This window comes from Nerophis ophidion, linkage group LG01 (genome assembly GCF_033978795.1).
Source record: "Nerophis ophidion isolate RoL-2023_Sa linkage group LG01, RoL_Noph_v1.0, whole genome shotgun sequence".
NCBI classification, from domain to species: domain Eukaryota; kingdom Metazoa; phylum Chordata; class Actinopteri; order Syngnathiformes; family Syngnathidae; genus Nerophis; species Nerophis ophidion.
In genome coordinates, this window is record NC_084611.1 from 36,143,368 (window position 1) to 36,166,267 (window position 22,900).

At 39.2% G+C, this 22,900-nt stretch overlaps 1 protein-coding gene across 3 annotated transcripts in view; it reads left to right on the forward strand.

Annotated features, from left to right (window-relative positions):
* Window positions 1-22,900, forward strand: part of LOC133553540 (pikachurin) — a 131,803-nt gene that overhangs the window by 26,998 nt on the left and 81,905 nt on the right. For 2 of the 3 annotated variants that reach the window (XM_061901854.1, XM_061901865.1), the window contains exon 2: window positions 798-907. In XM_061901854.1, the coding sequence (XP_061757838.1) occupies window positions 798-907 (110 nt within the window). Of the gene's footprint in view, window positions 1-797; window positions 908-4,009; window positions 4,053-22,900 lie in introns of those variants that run through there. The other variant, XM_061901875.1, reaches the window with a different exon arrangement.

Genomic DNA, 22,900 nt, shown 5'->3' on the forward strand with positions numbered 1-22,900 from the left:
TATGTTGTGTTACGGTGCGGATGTTCTCCCGAAATGTGATTGTCATTCTTGTTTGGTGTGGGTTTACAGTGTGGCGCATATTTGTAACCGTGTTAAAGTTGTTTATACACCCACCCTCAGTGTGACCTGTATGGCTGTTGACCAAGTACACCTTGCATTCACTTGTGTGTGCGTGAAAAGTCGTAGATATTATGTGATTGGGTCGGCATGCAAAGGCGGTGCCTTTAAGGTCTATTGGTGCTCTGTACTTCTCATTATGTCCGTGTACACAGCGTAATTTTAAAAAGTCCTAAATTTTACATTTTGAAACCGATACTGATACTTTCCGATATCGCATTTTAAAGCATTTATTGGCCGATAATATCGCCAGTCCGATATTATCGGACATCTCTAATTGTGGTCATATTATCGCTACGGGCATCTGGTTCTTTGAAATGGTTTTCACAAACTTAAGTATCAATTTATTAGATACTGACCAAATATAATTTAAATAACCAAATGCAGCAGAGATAGGCTCCAGCACGCCTGTGACTCCAAAAAGGGACAAGTGGTAGAAAATGGATGGATATGTTTTAAGTTACATTTTTCTCAGAGCTTATATTTCACCTTTTACTGAGAATGGATAGACCTAAGTTGTATAAATAACTTAGGTCCCAATACCAAGCCTTGTGGAACCCCACAAGTTACTGATGCTGCATGTAGATTCTCATATAGTCATATGGTTAAATTGCTTGTACATGGCAGTGCTGTTCTTGAGTTCAACCTATCCGATGTCTTTTCTGATTGTACAAAACCAGATCGCCTGAGTCCACCATTGGACATCCAGTTGGAGACGCTCAACTGCACCGCCTTCAGTGTGCGATGGAAGATGCCCCGGCGCCATGTCAGCACCATCACCGGATACAAGGTTGGCACACACCGTCCCTTTGTTGATCACATGTCACATGCATCACATGCATGCAATTACAACATGATCCATCAACATTTCTTGTTTTTGACGTGTTTGAAAAGGAGTAGGAATAAGCAGAATTTACTTCACCCCACCCCTGCATTTCATAGCAATTGCCAACACTTATGTCCATTTCCTCTTCTCAATTTGTTCACAATTTACTCCGTAAATAATACAATCCCCGTTTCCATATGAGTTGGGAAATTGTGTTGGATGTAAATATAAACGGAATACAATGATTTGCAAATCCTTTTCAACCCATATTCACTTAAATATGCTACAAAGACGACATATTTGATGTTCGAACTGATAAACATTTTTTGTTGTTGCAAATAATCATTAACTTTAGAATTTGATGCCAGCAACACATGACAAATAAGTTGGGAAAGGTGGCAATAAATACTGATAAAGTTGAGAAATGCTCATCAAACTCTTATTTCGAACATCCCACAGGTGTGCAGGCTAATTGGGAACAGGTGGGTGCCATGATTGGGTATAAAAACAGCTTTACCAAAAAATGCTCAGTCTTTCACAAGAAAGGACGGGGCGAGGTACATCCCTTTGTCCATAACTGCGTGAGCAAATAGTTTAAGAACAACGTTTCTCAAAGTGCAATTGCAAGAAATTTAGAGTTTTCAACATTTACGGTCCATAATATCATCAAAAGGTTCAGAGAATCTGGAGAAATCACTCCACGTAAGCGGCATGGCCGGAAACCAACATTGAATGACCGTGATCTTCGATCCCTCAGACAGCACTGTATCAAAAAACAACATCAATCTCTAAAGGATATCACCACATGGGCTCAGGAAAACTTCAGAAAAACCACTGTCACTAAATACAGTTCGTCGCTACATCTATAAGTGCAAGTTAAAGCTCTACTATGCAAAGCGAAAGCCATTTATCAACAACATCCAGGAACGCCGCCGGCTTCTCTGGGCCCGGAATCATTTAAGATGGACTGATGGAAAGTGGAAAAGTGTTCTGTGGTCTAACGAGACCATATTTCAAATTGTCTTTGGAAATATTCGACATCGTGTCATCCGGACCAAAGGGAAAGCGAACCATCCAGACTGCTATCGACGCAAAGTTCAAAAGCCAGCATTTGTGATGGTATGTGGGTGCATTAGTGCCCAAGGCATGGGTAACTTACACATCTGTGAAGGCACCATTAATGCTGAAAGGTAGATACAGGTTTTGGAACAACATATGCTGCCATCCAAGCGTCGTCTTTTTTTATGGACGCCCCTGCTTATTTCAGCAAGACAATGCCAAGCCACATTCAGCACATTCTAAAAATAAATGAAGTAAGTTGTTTTTTGTACAGTGAGATGAATAAGATTATCAATAGGTTCAAAATGTTGAACATAGTTATTTGTACTTTGTAGACCAGGGGTCTCAAACTCCATTTACCTGGGGGGCCACTGGATGCGGAGTCTGGGTGAGGCTGGGCCGCAAGAAAAGATTTCTTAAAAATATATATTTTCAAATGTCTTTATTTTTAAAATCAAATGATAAATTAACAAAATGAGAATTGTGCACCGCAATTTTCTCTGTGCAAATAAGACACGTCGGGGTGCCCCTGTGCTCAGCAAAGTCCGTTCTCCCTTTTCTGTCTACACACTGTGTCTGCTTGTAAGTACTCTGTGATTGTGCGCTGCCGAACATGTTCGTCTGCTCGTAAACGAGCAATACACGATGTGACGATGACTGAGGGGATCTGGTGATTTTTAGCGACGGTACAGTACGGAATATGATTCATTAGTATTGCAGTACTATACGAATACCGGTATACCGTACAACCCTACTCCACAGTCTCCACTTTTCTGCAGTGGCCCATTTTCTTTTTGCCCTCAGTCTCCTCTCGGACACAATCGAGCTTGTAGAACACTCAGCCGTTGTTTTGTTTTTATATTAACCCATTGCAAACAAACAACCCCCCTTTCATGCAACAAGAGAAGATTGCCCTAAAAAAACAATTTGCACACTTTCCTCCGCATGTTTGCTCATTGTACGCCCCTCACAAGGGTAGCTTTTAACGCAGTACTGTAGCCTGGAGGCATCCAATAATATTTTGAAATACGTTTGAAGCAACCCTTCAGTGGCAAAGAAAATGCACCTCTGATGGCTGATGTCCTAAAGCACTAAAACATGGCCTTCGTGGATGTATGGCCTCAGTGTTGTCTTCTTATTTTCTTTCATTTCTGTGTCATGTTTTCATGTTCTCAAATGATTTATTCCAGTGTTTCCCAAGCGTTTTAAGCCAAGGCCCTTATTTTACATTGGAAAAATCGTATAACACCTGTTGCATGTATGGCAACAGGTGATAGTTATTATCGACCTCCAGCCAGCTTGTGGATGGGATTTTTTTTGTTCATCCTGTCACTCCAGGGGTTAGATTTAAAGACCCTACTCCCACTAGTGGCTAAAAACAAACATAAATAATTGATTTATTAGAGATGTCCGATAATATCTGACTGCCGATATCATCGGCCGATAAATGCTTTAAAACAGTGGTCCGAAACCACCGATTGGCCGCACAAGAAATAAAAAAATAAAAAAAGTGTTTTTTGTTTTTTTTAATTATTAACTCAACATAAAACACACAATATATACGGTCCATAAGCACACATGATTGTATTTCTTTATGGGACAAATTTTCAAGCAGCTACAAAAAGGTTGGGGACCACTGCTTTTAAATGTAATATCGAAAATTATCGGTATCGGTTACAAAATTATCGGTATCTGTTTCAAAAAGTAAAACGTATGACTTTTAAAAACGCTGCTGTCAAGGGCGTAGGATTGGGTAGGGACGCTAGGGACACGTCCCTACCAATATCCAGCTGCTACTGTGTAGTCACTATCAATACAAGCGCTGCCCGTAATGTTTAGTCAATGATTATGGCACAGAAAGGGTTAAATGTCGGTCTCTGCTAGAAGTCCCGCCTCTAACCTAAATATCGCTCCCTGATTGGTTGCCGGTTTCTTGCTAACTTACGTGTGATTGGCTGTCCCCGCTGTCACTCCTTCTGCTTGTAAAAGCTAGCTTACATTCTAGTTGCTACTTGCCAGTGAGCGGACGAGAGGCGGTGCAACTGTCAGTGTAAGTTGTCAACATGTTCGGCATTTGTTGTTCCTGGCACACGGAAGCTAGATGGATTTTAATATCAGTGCTGTGATTTACATTGTGTTTGTGTCTGTTTGCGTGCGTGTGTGCTGTAGGTTTTGAAGGATGTCAATGAAAAGAAAAATGGATATAAAAGACTTCTTAAGGAGTCAAACTGTAAGTTACTTCAAGGGTGTATAGAGGCTCAACAATATTGAATAATTAAACAATATATCACTCCAGTCACGCCCCTTAGAGTGCTATAAGGAGCATATACCATGGACTGGAGTGATATATTGCTTTTATAAAACGGTTACCAATAAAGGCAATATGAAATAGGAATACTTAATCAATTTAATGTAGTTTTATTCAACCAGAAATACATATTATCCAATAAAATAGCCTCACTGTGGAAAAAAATAGTCCCACCTATCCAAACGTTAGCTCCAAATTAGCACTGCATCTCGTCTTTTCCTCCGCTTTTTGTCAGGTGAAAGTCATTGCTCAGTCCCCTCTACCATTGTTAACCCTCCCCGGAGGTGAAAGTTAACCTTAAACATGTGAATTCAACTACTTTAGTCTCCGTTTTTTAACATCGTAAAAACATCAGTTGTCTTTTACTACGGACTGCAACAGTCCGTTGTCATGGATACATGACAACAACTTCCATTCATACCAGTCATGCGTGCCTGAGGCGGAGTGATAGCCTGCGCTGTGATAAGGCTTTAGAATATTTAAACCACGGTTAACAGCCAATCAGATCGCCGGATTTCACCTTTCCGTTTTATTTTTTAAATTATTTTTTAGTTTCATGTATTTGTGTAGAAGTGAGCAACGGTTTGAAAATACCAATGAACAAAACTTTGTGGTGGAAATACAATAAAACCTCACTAAATGATCATGTGATTTTACAATTATAAAATATAATTAATTAATATTAAGTAATATTCATATTTAGTAAAAGCCTTTTTGCTCAGGCAGTAACTGTACCATCAAGCTCTATGGTCATTGTCCCTAATGTATCTGTCATGCATCAACATATTTTTTTGTAAGGTGACAGACAGCAGAGAGGCTGGAGGAGATGGAAGAGGAGAGGCCAGATAAGTTAGAGGAAGAGAGGCAGGAGGAAGTAGAGAAGGAGAGGCTGGAGATTATTACAGTTCATTTATGTTTATTTACAATGTTGTATTGCATTAATGTATTTCTGATGTTGTTGATGGACAGTAGGCTATGTTAATTGACAGTATGATGCACAGTTGCACTACATCCCTACACTAAAGAGAAAAGATGAGAACTCTTTGAAGTTGTCTCCTTTGCTTTCATTTTAGTTGCATTACCCTATAACATCTGCAAGACGTGAAATTATGATTGCTAATGTAAAAAAAAAAAAGTAAACTTTCAGAGTGCTGCCTTGGAGCACTTTTGTGTCCCCACCAATCTCAAAATCAAACCTACTCCCTTGGCTGCTGTGTGCACGGACGTAGGGGAGAAGTTCAGAGCGGCAATTAACCTTAAAGGCACTGCTTTTGAGCGCTGGCCCAGTCACATAATATTTACAGCTTTCCACACACACAAGTGAATGCAAGGCATACTTGGTCAACAGCGATACATGTCAGACTGAGGGTGACCGTATAAACAACTTTAACACTGTTCCAAATATGCGCCACACTGGGAACACACACCAAACAAGAATCACAAACACATTTTGTGAGAACATCCGCACCGTTACACAACATAAACACAACAGAACAAATACCCACAACCCCTTGCAGCACTAACTCTTTCGGGACGCTACAATGTACACCCCCTGACTTCAATAATAAATATAGCAGTGCCATGTTGGCATTATTTTCCCATAACTAGTGTTGATTTATTTTGGAAAACCTTGTTACATTGTTTAATGCGTCCAGCGGGGCATCACAACAAAATTAGGCACAATAATGTGTTCATTCCACAACTGTATATATCGGTATCGGTAATTAAGAGTTGGACAATATCGTGATATCGGCAAAAATCCATTATCGGACATCTCTAGTATTTATCCATAAAAGCACAAAAAATTACTGTTTTTGATACTCTAATAAAGGGCGAGTTTTGATCTGATATTGATAAGCACATGCTGCCTGGGTGTCTACAGGTGAGGTTCAAACCCAGAGAGAATCACTATGACCTCAGAGGTTCAGCTTTCTTTCAGAAAGCAAACATAAGAACGAGTGTTTCTGTCAGGGGGGGTTCAACTGTGGAACAGCTTGGATTATTCCTTAAAATGTTCCAGTTCCATTAATACATTTAAAAAACACTTTAAGACCAATGTCTTGAAAAAATATATCACTCTTGAATCAACATTGTAGTTAATACTATGATTAATTGTTAATTAAAAACTAAATGTGGGATATAAATAATAATGGAAGTATAATTGTTTGTATATATAGTATATCAATTGTGCAAAGGTTTAATACATGTGCTGGGATATTTCACATGCCTTTACTGTGTATATAATTGAACTACGTTCATGTTGTGTATAATGTGTATTCATAATATGTTGTGCAAAGGACATTTCATAATTTTCGGAAGTTTATTTAATTTTGTACTTGATATTGTTTATAGGGTTAGGCGCAATAAGTCTTCAAGTTCAGCCTAAACCCTTTCGGTCTGCAACATTTTCATTTTCAATCTATGAATGTACAACTGTTTATTTTGTTGACCATTGACCGAAGAACAATAATAAACTAAACTAAAAACTAAACTAATATCGGTCCGATATCAGCAGAAAATACAAAAAGGAAACAAGTATCAGATAATATCAGCTCACATCTAAAATCTCAGATAGAAGCGCTCTGACACAAGTAGTCCAGAAATAAGAGTTCAAGTACTAATGATAGTCACACACACACACACACACACACACACACACACACACACACACACACACACACACACACACACACACTGGTGTGGTGAAACTACCCTCTGCATTTGACCCATCTCCTTGTTCCACCACCTGGGAGGTGAGGGGAGCAGTGAGCAGCAGCGGTGGCCGTGCTCGGGAGTCATTTTGGTGATTTAACCCCCAATTCCAACCTTTGATGCTCTGTGCCAAGCAGGGAGGTAATGTGCTCCATTTTTATAGTCTTTGGTATGACTCGGTTTGAACTCATGACCTACTGATCTCAGGGCGGACACTCTAACCACAAGGCCACTGTGCAGGTTGATAAAGAGTGCCTTGTTTTTTTTTTTTTGCAGTTTTGTTGAATTAGTCTCCTATTGTGTCTCTATTCCAAAGACCATTTTTTTTTATGACCTGGCAGTGTTCCTATTCAACCTTTTCTTGATTTAGCGCTGCTGTGTGTTTACTCGTGCAAAGCTGGACAACCAGTTATTAGGGTTGTTTGCAACATTTACACAGATGTCTCGAGGGTGTCAACTTTCCCAAAGTATATTACACAGTACATCCCGCCCTCTTACGGCTTCTAGTACATAATATACGTACGTACATAACAGAACTTTAGGGGTTGTGAGCTAATATTAACAATTTGAATAGCCGGCGTTTGTTGTCATTGATTGATTGAAACTTGTATTAGTAGATTGCACAGTACAGTACATATTCCGTACAATTGACCACTAAATGGTAACACCCGAATAAGTTTTTCAACTTGTTTAAGTCGGGGTCGACGTGAATAGATTCATGGTAATTGAATGTCATTGAATGTATTTTCTATCATACAACAACATGACTGCAAAGAGTCCGTTGCTTCTCTTGGACAGCTTTTGCTTATGTGCAAGCGCTCCCTCGTCGTACGTGTTGACAAGACCGGGTGAGTGACCGCTGTTAACACCAATCACTTTATTCAGGCTGGTAAAATATTTTATTACAATGTAGGGTTGTACCGTATACCGTTATTAGTATAGTACCATACTTGCCAACCCTCCAGATTTTCCTGGTAGACTCCCGAATTTCAGTGCCCCTCCCGAAAATCTCCCATGGCAAATCCAAATTTCTCCCGATTACCACCTGGACAACAATTTTAGGGCCATGCTTTAAAGGCACTTCCTCTAGCGTCCTCCACAACCTGTCATCACGTCTGCTTTTTCTTTATACAATTAGCGTGCCGGCCCAGTCACACATGTTATGCGGCTTTTGCACACGCTTGGAGGTGACTGCAATGCATACTTGGTCAACAGCCATACAGGTCACACTGAGGGTGGGTGTATAAACAACTTTAACACTGTTACAAATATGCGCCACACTGTGCACCCACACCAAACAAGAATGACAAACACATTTCGGGAGAACATCCGCACCGTAACACAACATAAACACAACAGAACAAATACCCAGAAGCCCTTGCAGCACTAACTCTTCCGGGACGATACAATATACACCCCTGCTACCACCAAACACCCCCCGCCCTCATCTCCTGAATTCGGAGGTCTCAAGGTTGGCAAGTAAGACTATACCCCCTCTAAAAAGTACTGGTCTACAACCCCCCTCGCGCTTCTGTTGTCGACATGTCGTGACATTGCTGGTTTACGAGCAGAGGAGCATGTTCGGCAGCGCACAATCACAGAGTACTTACAAGCAGACAAAGTGTATAGACAGAAAAGGGACAACGGACGCATTTTGGCTTAAAAACTAACGACAAAGGTGAGGTCATAACACTGAAACACTCACAGGAAGAGGGTATTTTCAGCCGGAGTTGGCAGTGTTCTAGCTACTTCTAAATCACTAATCCTCGCCTCCTTTGTGACGAATAAAGTACGTTTCTTACAAGTATCCTCTCTGCAGGAAGAGGAATAGCTAGACATGCTTCACTACATGCTCACCGCCGTCACAATGTAAACAAACAAACGCCATGTATGGATCTACACCTAACATCCACTGTAATGATACCAAGCACAGGAGTGTATCCAGTCGATGCTACTATGACTACGTCGATATTTTTTGGCATCACAAAATCTTCTTTCGTTTTAAAAAAAAATTATTTTATGTTTATAAACTCAGGAAATATGTCCCTGGATACATGAGGACTTTGAATATGACCAGTGTATGATCCTGTAACTACTTGGTATCGGATCGATACCCAATGTTGTGGTATCATCCAAAACTAATGTAAAGCTTACACATGTTTTGTATGCGAGTGAAAATAAAATTTGCTTTTCACTCTAAATTGACTATGACTGGTCCTCAAATTCATCCTGCGGGACAGACAGTCCGATGTTATCCAAATCACAAGAGTGTTCACAGTTCTTCCCGCATCCTCCTATATGTAATATATATATATATATATATATATATATATTTATGTGTCTTAATTAGATTATCCAGAAAATAACGCTCGATACCGTCAGGAGAATAGCCTGACGATTGAGGGAACCCCTCATGAAACAGTTCTGTAGAGATGAAGTAGTCTTGTGATTTTTCCCACACACACACACACACACACTCATATATATATATATATATATATATATGTATATATATATATATACATATGTGTGTGTGTATGTATGTATGTATGTATGTATGTATGTATGTGTGTGTGTGTATGTGTGCGTGTGTGTGTGTGTGCGTGTGTGTGTGTCTATATACGTGTCTTTCCTATATATATACATATGTGTGTGTGTATGTATGTATGTATGTATGTATGTATGTGTGTGTGTGTATGTGTGCGTGTGTGTGTGTGTGCGTGTGTGTGTGTCTATATACGTGTCTTTCCTATATATATATATATATATATATATATATGTATATATATATATATATATATATATATATATATATATATATATACATACATGAGGGAGTTGCAAGCAGTCCTGTACTTTGCCAACAATTTCTGCATCTTCGGGTCACACCATACGGTCGCACTTTTTATTTACAGGTAAGGCAAAAGCCTCTAATCTAACCAGTAACAATTGTTTCCGCACATTCAATTTACTGCGTCATGAGCTTTTAACTCAATGAATCATTGTGGGTGTCGTTCAAAAAGTATTTACCACTCCACTTCAACGTCAAGATAGCATAAGTCTTTTTCAGTCGGTAATAATAAACACGTTAGTGTTTTACATTCCTGAATGTTCTCTTCTGGAGTAATTTGACTTGGTCAAAACTTTTGATCTAATCCTTTTCTAAGGTTCCACACTACAAAATGATAAAATACATGTATACAGTAATTTGTGCTGATATTGTGTCAGATTTATATTGGTATCGGCCAAAACTCAGTGCTCCAATATCGGTATTGGATCAGAAATGAAAAGTTGTATCAGGATACCACTAAGTCTAAACCCTACAATATGCGGAGCACAGTTATGAAACATATTTTAAACAATACAGGCATTGAACTTCAATTGTTCAGTGCTGGATTCATAGCTTCATTCCTGCAGATATCGCGGTCAAACTAGGGTTGGGCAATATATATCAATATACTTGAAATATCGCGGGTTTGTCTCTGTGCGATATAGAAAATGACTATATTGTGATATTCGAGTATACGTTCTCATGCAGTTGCTTTTAGTTGCAGGCATTATTCTGCATGCATTTCCCACTCTTTCTTGTCTCTCCTTCTCACAAAGACTTAAAACAAGCGCACCTTCTTACATACGTCACTCGTGCAACGTCACACGCCCTCCCCGAGTAGAGAGGTAGCGACATGGGTAACAGCTGTGATGCTAGCAGAGAGGTGCAAGTGGTAATACGAAAGAAAGAAGGTGCGAATCTAGTAACAAGTGAAGGAAGAATTAATTCCCAAGAAAAACAGCACGGGGTCCATTGTCTGGCGATGGTTTGGCTTCAAGCGGGAAGATGTTGAACATTTATACGGCAAAATCGTTGCTACAAAAAGTAGCAGCACTGCTAATGTAGCATCATTTGAAAAGTCACCCGCAAGAGAATGAGGAGTGCTTGAAACTCTGCATGTCAACATCTCCGTTCGGTGCCACACCAACAAAATGCCGAAGCAACTATTTCCAGATTAACACAGTATGAAAAAAAATAGTCAACAACAGAGGGAGATAACCTCCGCAGGAACCTACCACATCGCGAAGGACATACACTATTTGATTTCCTATTATGCAGCAAATTTTTATCTGACACTTATGGAAATATCTTGTGTGACATCCTGCACAAAAGTGAACTTTATTTGTTTTACACTATTGTAGTGGCGTTCTGCACACAAAGTGCACTTTAATTTAGTGTTGTTTTGATATGTCATCTTAGTGACATCATGCACAAAAGTGCACCAATAGCTTGTTTTAAAATGTCTCTGACAATCTTGCACATTCTGTTATGGAAATGACATGAATGTTTGTGCCACTGCTTAATAACTGTTTAATAAATACAGTTTTGGTAAATTGACTTAGTCGTAATTTCCCTCTCTGCATGAAAGTTTAAAATAAGCACATATTAATGAAATAAGAACAAGAATGTTTTAATGTAGACACATAGAATCATCATACTGCTGTGATTATATGCATCAAGTGTTCATTCAAGACTAAGGCAAAATATCGAGATATATACCGTGTAACGTTACATGACCTAAAAATATCGAGATATTAATAAAAGGCCATATCGCCCAGCCCTATGTTAAACCATTTTTTATAAAAAAAAAGTAAAAAAAAAGAGTTTTAAGGAGAAAAGAATGCTGAACCGTGAATAGAAAGGGATTTACTATATACGTCTGCCATTGCAAGATAAACAAAGATGCATTATTTGCAGTCAATCAATATTTTTCAAACGAATCTAGTCAAATTGACTAATATCCTGCGATCACCCAAGGACCACTAATGTGTGGCGGCATTGTATAAATTCAAGACATCAATAAGACATAAAACTCGACTCTGAATGCATTTTAGGTGTGCAAGATTCTGTGATTCCATGTCTGAGTCGGAGACGAGTGTACTTTATTTATATTACCACTTGTTGCAGCAAAAGAGTCCATTCTTCATTCCACGGTACTCTAAAAGACATTTTCAACCCAGCCAGAGTAAAACAAATAACCACAAATCAAATTTACACATCTTTTTTTCCCGCGTGGATGTCCATTTTTCCCGCACAGTCCATTAAAGAGGACAGCTCCTCAGCTTTTAAAGTGCCTGTCACATCCTCTGGCCAGCGCGGTGGCCTTGAGGGAGATTGATGTTTTGGATGGAGCTTCTTCATTTGTTCATTTTAGAACCGAGGAAAAACACAAATCTTTATTTAGCCCTTTGTCAATAGAGACTTTTTGCTCTTCCGCATGTGCTTTGACCACTAAGTGGGACATCGTTCCTTTGTTAGTACATTAAGAACTGTAGTGCTCACATGAAAGTGGAATAATGTGCAAAATACACGATAATGGATAAAAAACTGACATTTTTCATTTCTGGATATTAATGGATGTTGACTATGCAAAATACATTTGTATTTCCGTTACCTTATTCCACTCCGAAAGGCCCGACAAACACCAAATCGCAGGGAAACCGAAGCAATTTGTACTCCAAAAAGTTTCAGAAAACCATAAATATTATCAGAATTTTTTTTATAAATATAAAATATATTTTGTATTGCAGACGACAATATGAAATACAAATAAAAGACAAAAACAATAATGAATGAACAATTACAAAACAACCAATCAATCAATGTTTATTTATATAGCCCTAAATCACAAGTGTCTCAAATGGCTGCACAAGCCACAACGACATCCGCGGCTCAGCGCCCACATAAGGGCAAGGAAAAACTCACAACCCAGTGGGACGTCGACGAGAATAACTATGAGAATTTCGAAGAGGACCGCAAATGTGGGGGACCTCCCCTCTCTAGAGGAGACCGGATGCAATGGTCGTCAAGTGGGTCTGACATAATATTGTGAAAGTCCAGTCCATAGTGGATCTAACATAGTTTGAGAGTCCAGTCCATAGTGGATCTAACCTAATAGTGAGAGTCCAGTCCATAGTGGATCTAACATAATAGTGAGAGTCCAGTCCATAGTGGATCCAACATAATAGTGAGAGTCCAGTCCATAGTGGATCCAACATAATTTGAGAGTCCAGCCCATAGTGAATCTAACATAATAGTGAGAGTCCAGTTCATAGTGGATCTAACATAATATAACAATAGTGTGAGTCCAGTCCATAGTGGATCTAACATATTAGTGAGAGTCCAGTTCATAGTGGATCTAACATAATAGTAAGAGTCCAGTCCATAGTGGATCTAACATAATAGTGAGAGTCCAGTCCATAGTGGATCCAACATAACAGTGAGAGTCAAGTCCGTAGTGGTTCTAACATAACAGTGAGAGTCCAGTCCATAGTGGGGCCAGGAGGAGACCATCCCGAGCGGAGACGGGTCAGCATTGCAGAGGTGTCCCCAACCGATGCACAGGCGAGCGGTCCACCCCGGGTCCCGACTATGGACTGCCAGCACTTCATCCATGCCCACCGGGGCTGTATCCCCCCCTCCAAGAGGGGAAGGGGGGCAGAGGATAAAGGAAGAGAAGCGGCAGATCAACTGGTCTAAAAAGGGGGTCTATTTAAAGGCTAGAGTATACAAATGAGTTTTAAGATGGGACTTAAATGCTTCTACTGAGGTAGCATCTCTAACTGTTACCAGGAGGGCATTCCAGAGTACTGGAGCCCGAATAGGAAACGCTCTATAGACCGCAGACTTTTTTTGGGCTCTGGGAATCACTAATAAGCCAAGAGTTATTTTAATAGAGATTTCTTGCCAGGGCATATGGTACAATACAATCAGCAAGATAGGCTGGAGCTATTTTAAACAAGCACTTGTTGGCCAAGACGCCGATTAGCGTAGACGCCGTAGAGCAAACTCATTTTAACTCAGGGGCCACATGGAGGAAAAGTTTTACTTCGGCCCAAAACAGAACAAGCACGTTCTGAAAATCTGCGATGAGGTGGCGACTTGTCCAGGGTGTACCATGCCTTCTGCCCAAATGCAGATGGAATGGGCTCCAGCGGCCCCCAAGTGGCCTCGGGAGGGACAAGGGGTAGAGAATGGATGGATGAATGGATTCTGAAAATGTACATATCACAAATAAACCTCTTGATGCCGTGAAGAACACAATGAAGTTACACTTCAATTACACTTAGACTTAGACTTCCTTTAAATTTCATTCAAATTTGAACTTTACAATACAGATAAGAACAACATTTTGTTGTATTAGCTTGTTGTAGTGCAGGATAAAAGAGCAATAAGGTGCAGATATAAATAAATGGATTACTGTACAGATAAATATATTGCACTTTTGCATATGCATCCACGTTCATGGATGTATGCTATATTGTCTTTATTAGGGATGTCCGATAACATCGGACTGTGGATATTATCGGCCGATAAATGCTTTAAAATGTAATATCGGAAATTATCGATATCGGTATCATAATCATCGGTGTCGGTTTTAAAAAGTAAAATGTATGAATTTTTAAAACGCCGCTGTGTACACGGCCGTAGGGAGAGGTACAGTGCGCCAATAAACCCTCAAGGCATTTCCTTTGCGTGCTGGCCCAGTCACATAATATAAATGATAAATGATGAATGGGTTGTACTTGTACAGCGCTTTTCTACCTTCAAGGTACTCAAAGCGCTTTGACACTACTTCCACATTTACCCATTCACACACACATTCACACACTGATGGAGGGAGCTGCCATGCAAGGCGCCAACCAACACCCATCAGGAGCAAGGGTGAAGTGTCTTGCTCAGGACACAACGGACGTGACGAGGTTGGTACTAGGTGGGATTTGAACCAGGGACCCTCGGGTTGCGCACGGCCACTCTCCCACTGTGCAACGCCGTCCCTAATATCTACAGCTTTTCACACACACAAGTGAATGCAATGCATACTTGTTCAACAGCCATACAGGTCACACTGAGGGTGGCCGTATAAACAACTTTAAAACTAACAAATATGCGCCACACTGTGAACCCACACCAAACAAGAATGACAAACACATTTCGGGAGAACATCCGCACCGTAACATGTAACCTTGTTACATTGTTTAATGCATCCAGCGGGGCATCACAACACAATTAGGCATAATAATGTGTTAATTCCACAACTGTATGTATCGGTATCGGTTGATATCGGTATCGGTAATTAAGAGTTGGATAATATCGGAATATCGGTATAAAAGCCATTATTGGACATCTCTCGTCTTTATAGTCCAGCGAGTTAATTCGTTTTTTGGGGGGAATTGAGGGGATTATTATGATGCGTTCAAAAGTCGTATGACCTGTGGGACGTAGGTTTCTAGAGTCCAGCAATGAAAACAGTCCTTGGTGGGGACTCATCCAACCAACCATTTTTTTTTTACCGCTTGTCCCCCCCTTTTTTTTTAATGGGGTCACGGGGGTTGCTGAGCCTATCTCATCTGCATTCGGGCGGAAGGCGGGGTACACCCTGGACAAGTCTCCACCTCATCGCAGGGCCAACACAGACAGACAGACAACAGTCACACTCACTTTCACACACTAGAGCCAATTTAATGTTGCCAATCAACCTATCCCCAGGTGCATGTCTTTGGAGGTGGGAGGAAGTCGGAGTACCCGCAGGGAACCCACACAGTCATAGGGAGAACATGCAAACTCCACACAGATCGAACCCAGGACTACTCAGACCTTCGTATTGTGAGGCACATGCAGTCACCCCTGTTCCACCGTGCTTGGTGGGGACTCAGTGTATCTAATTTAACTTTAAGTCACATCCCAGCTCGGATTGAACATAAAAAGTAAATAAAGCATAAATAAAAACCCTTCTATGCATTATGGACCTCATTTCTCATTTCCACATATTAATTCTGTGCTAACTCAACAAACCATACAAACTGAGGTAGGAACTATTCAAGAGGGTGTAGTTACTTCAAGCTGTCTAGGCATCACTGTGTATTGACAGGAAAATAAAAACTGTGCAATGTATGAAGAATTTCAACAAACCAAAAAATAAAAGCTTACAGTATTGCAGTAAATGACAAACTGTTCACTGTTCACAGAAGACAATCATTTTCATAGAACTAAATCAATGTGCAGTGTGAAGTGAAGTGAATTATATTTATATTGCGTTTTTCTCAAATGACTCAAAGTGTTTTTACACAGTGAAAACCAATATCTAAGTTACATTTAAACCAGTGTGGGTGGCACTGGGAGCAGGTGGGTAAAGTGTCTTGCCCAAGGACACAACGGCAGTGACTAGGATGGGGTAAGCGGGTATCGAACCTGGAACCCTCAAGTTGCTGGCACGGCCGCTCTACCAACCAAGCAATACCGCCCCAATGTTATTACTTAAGATGTTATTACTAAAGTAATAACATATTGGGGAGGAAGAATGTCAAAAATCGACAATTTTACTGGTCAATAAAGAGGGTGGTAAAGTTCAAAATGGACATATTTGGGCTTCAAAACTAACAATTAAAGGTGACGCTTTAAACAAGAAAGCGCCGCGCTTCAAGTGTTACTTTAAAACACGCCTCGCCAAACGTGGCGATTAAAATTAGCCCCTTTGCTTCAAACTTAGGTAAACATTTAAATAATAAGCATTGAGATCTGGACCAGTAGTTTAAAGACAGGTATTGCTGCTTTTAACCTGTGATTAGCGATCTGTGTCTTTTATTGTCCCGTCTTGTCAATGTCCAGTGTTATTATGTATATTACAATGTACAGCTGTTATATTTCCTGTTTTTTATATTATTATTTTGAACTGTTTTATATTTTAATTTTTTGTATCTTGTAAAGCGTCTTTGAGTACTCTGATAAGCGCCATACCAAATAAAATGTATTATTATGTAGGTTTTACACCTGTCCTACTGTTCTGCGCCGGTGCAGACTGTTGTCAAGGAGCACAGGGGAGACGTGCCCTTAACTTGGTATATGAAACATGCCAACTGTTATCATGCTAATGTTTGCACACATGCTAAATGTTAGCATTTTGATGAGAGCATTTAGTGTGTTATGCAACATTTTAAACAGGGTTACCAATTGTTTATTTTACTCCTGTTTGCTTTACGTTGGGTCGATGGGGAGTAGTCGCTGCCCCTCTTTACCGTGTAACGCCGGGGTGTCAAACGTACGGCCCGCGTGTCCGCCAAACAATTTAGTTGAATATCCCTGACCTACACTAATGCCTAGTACCCTGGTGACCTTCCTTCCTTCCTTCCTAATTTTAGTGTCCCATTAACAAAGAGTGAATGAGTGTGTGTGCTTTGACCATATGTCTACGCTAAGAGGATTAGTCAGCGAGCTGCAGTTAGCTTACAAACAACTCACAGATAAATGTGTGTTCTTCTGGCCAATCACTGGGAGGATTTACTGTGTCTCTGCCAGGGAGGCTCTTCGTTCATTAAAGTGTGCAACTTCTGCTTTTTGATATAAACATGTTTCTGTATATATTGTTTAAATGATATGTAAATGTTCTCCAAGGATGCACACTTTTTAAATTATGATAAAGAACGTACAAAAACAATTTTATAATGGACTCAACCAAAATACCAAGAGTCTGATATCAGGGTTTCGGACACTTTTTTTTGCTGTGCTGTAATAGTAACAAATACAATTTTAATGGTATTGTTTGGAACCTTTTTTTTTTTCCGCCTCACATTCTAACTAGTGCTTAATCCGACTAAACTAGTCCATTTTACATAGCTACCTTTGTGTCTTGTCATCGAAATAGTATTGTCTGTAAATCAGAGGTGGGTAGAGTAGCCAGAAATTGTACTCAAGTAAGAGTACTGTTACTTTGGAGATTTATTACTCAAGTAAAAGTAAGGAGTAGTCACCCAAATATTTACTTGAGTAAAAGTAAAAAGTATGTTATGAAAAAACTACTCAAGTACTGAGTACCTGATGAGTAACCTGTTCGTTTAATGATGACGACAACAAATAATGCACACAAAAAATAAAAATAGTAATGAACAAATTCAGAGTAAGGAATATCTAAAACTAAAACAATAATATATATTAAATAATAATACATTACAATGAAAAAAAAATAAGGCAAATTGAGCCACAATAACTTAACAGCACCATAGGCTCAGTATGCATTGATTGATTGATTGATTGAAACTTTTATTAGTAGATTGCACAGTTCAGTACATATTTTGTACAATTGACCACTAAATGGTAACACCCCAATAAGTTTTTCAAGGTTAATCAATTACTTAATAAATGACCAAGTCGAGGTGATCTGCCTCATATATACATATACATACACACACACACACACACATATACATATATATATATATATATATATATATATATATATATATATATATATATATATATATATATAGACATTTATATATACAGTATGTAATTTATTTATTTTCTGTTTTTGTTCACATGATAAAGGTGTTTTAATGAATATACATGCATGTATAACATATAGATTCCTATCTTTCATGAAGACAAGAATATAAGTTGGTTTATTACCTGATTCTAATGACTTGCATTGATTGGAATCAGACAGTAGTGCTGATAACGTCCACGTTTTCAAATGGAAGAGAAAAAAAGTCCTCCTTTCTGTCTAATACCACATGAAAGTCCTTGGTTTTTGGCATCTTATTTGTCCAGCTTCCATATTCGTTTTTATACACTTTACAAGAAATACATTGGCGGCAAACTCCGTAGCTTGCTAGCTTGTTTGCGCTGGCTTTTGGAGACTCTTATTTTGTTAGCGCAGGTGCGATGGAGCGGCACTTTTATTTTGAAGACAGGAACTGTGCGATCAGTCTTTAGGCTTTTAACGGGAAGTACGGTTGAAATAAAAAGTGTCTTTTTTCCTTTACACTTTTGATTGATTGATTGAAACTTTTATTAGTAGATTGCACAGTTCAGTACATATTCCGTACAAGTGACCAGTAAATGGTGACACCCCAATAAGTTTTTCAACTTGTTTGAGTTGGGTTCCAAGTTTGACGGTTATGTGACCGCCTGGCTCTGTTTGATTGGTCCAACGTCACCAGTGAATGCATGTGATTGGTGAAACGCAGGGATACGTAGATCCTACTTTGAAGGTCTGTTTACAAACCAAAACAAACATTAAAAGATCGTTAAAAAAAAAAGTAGCGAGCTGAATGTAGATAAATGGAGCAGAGTAAAAGTAGCGTTTCTTCTCTATAAATATACTCAAGTAAAAGTAAAAGTATGTTGCATAGAAATAACTTTTAGAAGTACAATTTATCCCAAAAGTTACTCAAGTAGATGTGACGGAGTAAATGTAGCGCGTTATTACCCACCTCTGCTGTAAATATAATGTAGCTGTAGCTAACTTATTATACAATAAACGGTGTAGGCTTAATGTAGGCATGTGGCTAAGTCAAATGTGTACAGCTGTATAAGTGATGAGTAAAAACTATAGTATAATTAGACTAGACTAGATTTTTATTGTCATTCAAATTTGAACTTTACAGTACAAATAAGAACAACATTTTGTTGCATTAGCTCAGGGGTAGGGAACATATGGCTCTAGAGCCAGATGTGGCTCTTTTGATGACTGCATCTGGCTCTCAGATAAATCTTTGCTGACATTGCTTAACACTATAAGTTATGAATAGTTTTGCTGGTAATCACAGTGTTAAAAATAATGTTCCAAATATAAAACATTATCCTATATTTTATTCCATTTATCCATTTTCTAACCCGGCCCGTTCAAGAAGTCTCAATAATTGGTAAGAAGTATTTTATATATTATTGGTTGGATTCAGAAAAATTGTATTAAAAAAAATAAGACACTTATTGTACTCCAAAAATGTTGTTATTAATTAAAAATGCATGCATTTAGTTGTATTCAGTGTTAAAAAATATTATATGGCTCTCACAGAAATACATTTTGAAATATTTGGCTTTCATGGCTCTCTCAGCCAAAAAGGTTCCCGACCCCTGCATTAGCTCATGTTAGTGCAAAATAAAAAAATCAATAAGGTGCAGGTATAAATATATAAATTACTGTACAGATAAATATATTGCACTTTTTCATATGCATCCATGTTTATGGATGTATGTTATTATTGTCTTTATATTGCAGCGAGTTAATCCATTTTTGGGAGGAATTGAGGGGATTGTTATGATGCTTTCAAGAGTCTTACGGCCAGAGGGAAGAAGCTGTTACAGAACCTGGAGGTTCTGCTACGGAGGCTGCGGAACTTAATTCTAGAGTCCAGCAGTAAAAAAACAGCCCTTGGTGGGGGTGGGAGGAGTCTCTGCAGATTTTCTGAGCCCTGGTCAGGCAGCGGCTTTTTGCGATCTCCTGGATAGGAGGAAGAGGGGTTGCTGTTGGTCAGTAGGCTCTCTATAGTGCCTGTGTAGAATGTGGTGAGAACGGGGGGAGGGAGCTGTGTTTTTTTTCATCCGACACAAAAAGTGCATGCGCTGCTGAGCTCATTTTACAAGAGCCCCGTTGTGTAGGGACCAGGTCATATTGTCAGTTATCTGCACCCCCAGGAACTTGGTGCTGCTTACCATTTCCACTGCTGTGCCGTTGATGTTACAATAATCATCCTATCGTAACATAAATATTAATGTTGTTTTATTTAAAGACTGAAATTAGTAGGGTACTATCTCTACTGGTATCGGCTATGTCAAACTCGGTATCATATCATTAGGAAAACCCACGGTATTGCCTACCATTCAGTGACTCTGTGGGTGACAAGTGTTTCAAGGAAATTTGCCTCATGTGAGACAAGAACACACAACTTTGTCTTTTCTGTGCGTCCTTATTGGTAAAAAAAAGCTGTTAGTATGAGGTGACTAACAACACAGGTAATGGGGATACGATCATTTCTGCCTCTAAAGCGCTCTAAAAACCACAGTAATAAAATGTGCAATTTTCCTTCAAGCCAGGGATGTCGAACCTAAGGCCCGCGAACAGGTTTTATCCGGCCTGCGATTTGAGTTTGCCAAGTATAAAAATTAGCTGTTTTTTTGTTTTTGTTTTTTACGAAAGAAACTGCTGTTCTAAATGTGTCCACTGGATGTCACAGTAGCAATTCTGTTAGGCAAGCAAACGGTTTGTACCGGGGCTAAGCAAGAGGTTAAGGGTGACTATGGCTCCTCCTCCACGACCAACATGAAACTGAAAACCTGCCGTTTTATGTCATTTGCTTCGAACACATCGTCATTGGCACCCTCGTTGCCCCAAAATGTCTCTGTCAAACCCGAGAAAAGTGAACTTAACCCTTTTGAATATTTATTTACCTTCGTTTCTTACGGTTTGTGGATTTAGAACTGGATTGATACATGGACATGACAAAGGAGGTATTTGATATCTACAAACCCCATTTCCATATGAGTTGGGAAATTGTGTTAGATGTAAATATAAACGGAATACAATGATTTGCAAATCATTTTCAACCCATATTCATTTGAATATGCTACAAAGACAACAGATTTGATGTTCAAACTGATAAACTTGTTTTTTTTTTGCAAATAGTCATTAACTTTAGAATTTGATGCCAGCAACACGTGACAAAGAAGTTGGGAAATAAAAAAAATAAATACTGATAAAGTTGAGAAATGCTCATCAAACACTTATATGGAACATCCCACAGGTGTGCAGGCTAATTGGGAACCGTTGGATGCCATGATTGGGTATAAAAGCACCTTCCATGAAATGCTAAGTCATTCACAAACTCGGTCACCACTTTGTAAGCAAATTGTCGAACAGTTTTAGAACAACATTTTTCAACGAGCTATTGCAAGGAATTTAGGGATTTTACCATCTACGGTCCGTAAAATCATCAAAAAGTTCAGAGAATATGGAGAAATCCATCCATCCATCCATTTTCTACCACTTATTCCCTTTTGGGGTCGCGGGGGGGGGGCTGGCGCCTATCTCAGCTACAATCGGGCGGAAGGCGGGGTACACCCTGGACAAGTCGCCACCTCATCACAGGGCCTCTGGAGAAATCACTGCACGTAAGTGATGATATTACGGACTTTTGATCCCTCAGGCTGTACTGCATCAAAAACCGTGTGTAAAGGATATCACCACATGGGCTCAGGAACACTTCATAAAACCACTGTCAGTAACTACAGTTGGTCGCTACATCTGAAAGTGCAAGTTAAAACTCTACTATGCAAAGCCAAACCCATTCATCAACAATATCCTGAAACGCCACCGGCTTGGCTGGACCCGAGCTCACCTAAAATGGACGGATGCAAAGTAGAAAGTTGTTCTGTGGTCTGACGAGTCCACATTTCAAATTATATTTGGAAACAGAGGACGTGGTGAAAAGGATTTGCAAATCATTGTATTCCTTTTATATTTACATCTAATACAATTTCCCAACTCATATGGAAACGGGGTTTGTAGAAGAGTTAAATGTTGTGTTTTTTGTTGAATCCCAGAAAGACTGTGACTTGAAATTTTAATCCTGGCCTTTTAGATACACAGAGAGAAAGTCTAAACTCAATTATTCTACCTTATTTCAATTATTGTGGAGAAATATGGGGAAATAAATATCACAGCAACATAAAGCCTTTATTTCTTTTACAGAAAAGAGTAATTCATATTATTTTTAAAGTAAGACATAGAGTCCTCACAAATCCACTCTTCATTAGGTCAGGACTATTAAAACTAAAAGACATTGTAGAATTGCATACTGTCATGTCTTGTGATCATGTTTTGTTTAGTTATGTTCTGTTTTGCGTAAGACTCCATTGTTTCCTGTTTTTGCACTTTCTTGTTTGCTTTGTTACCATGCCAAACAATTAGTTTTCACCTGTCCCCATGTCACGCACCTGTTTTCACTAATCTCCACAGTGTTATTTAAGCCACAGTTACCAGGTAGTCAGGTAGACATCACCTTCTATCACCCTCGACAAACTCATGATATCCATGATGCCTTTTTTCATACCT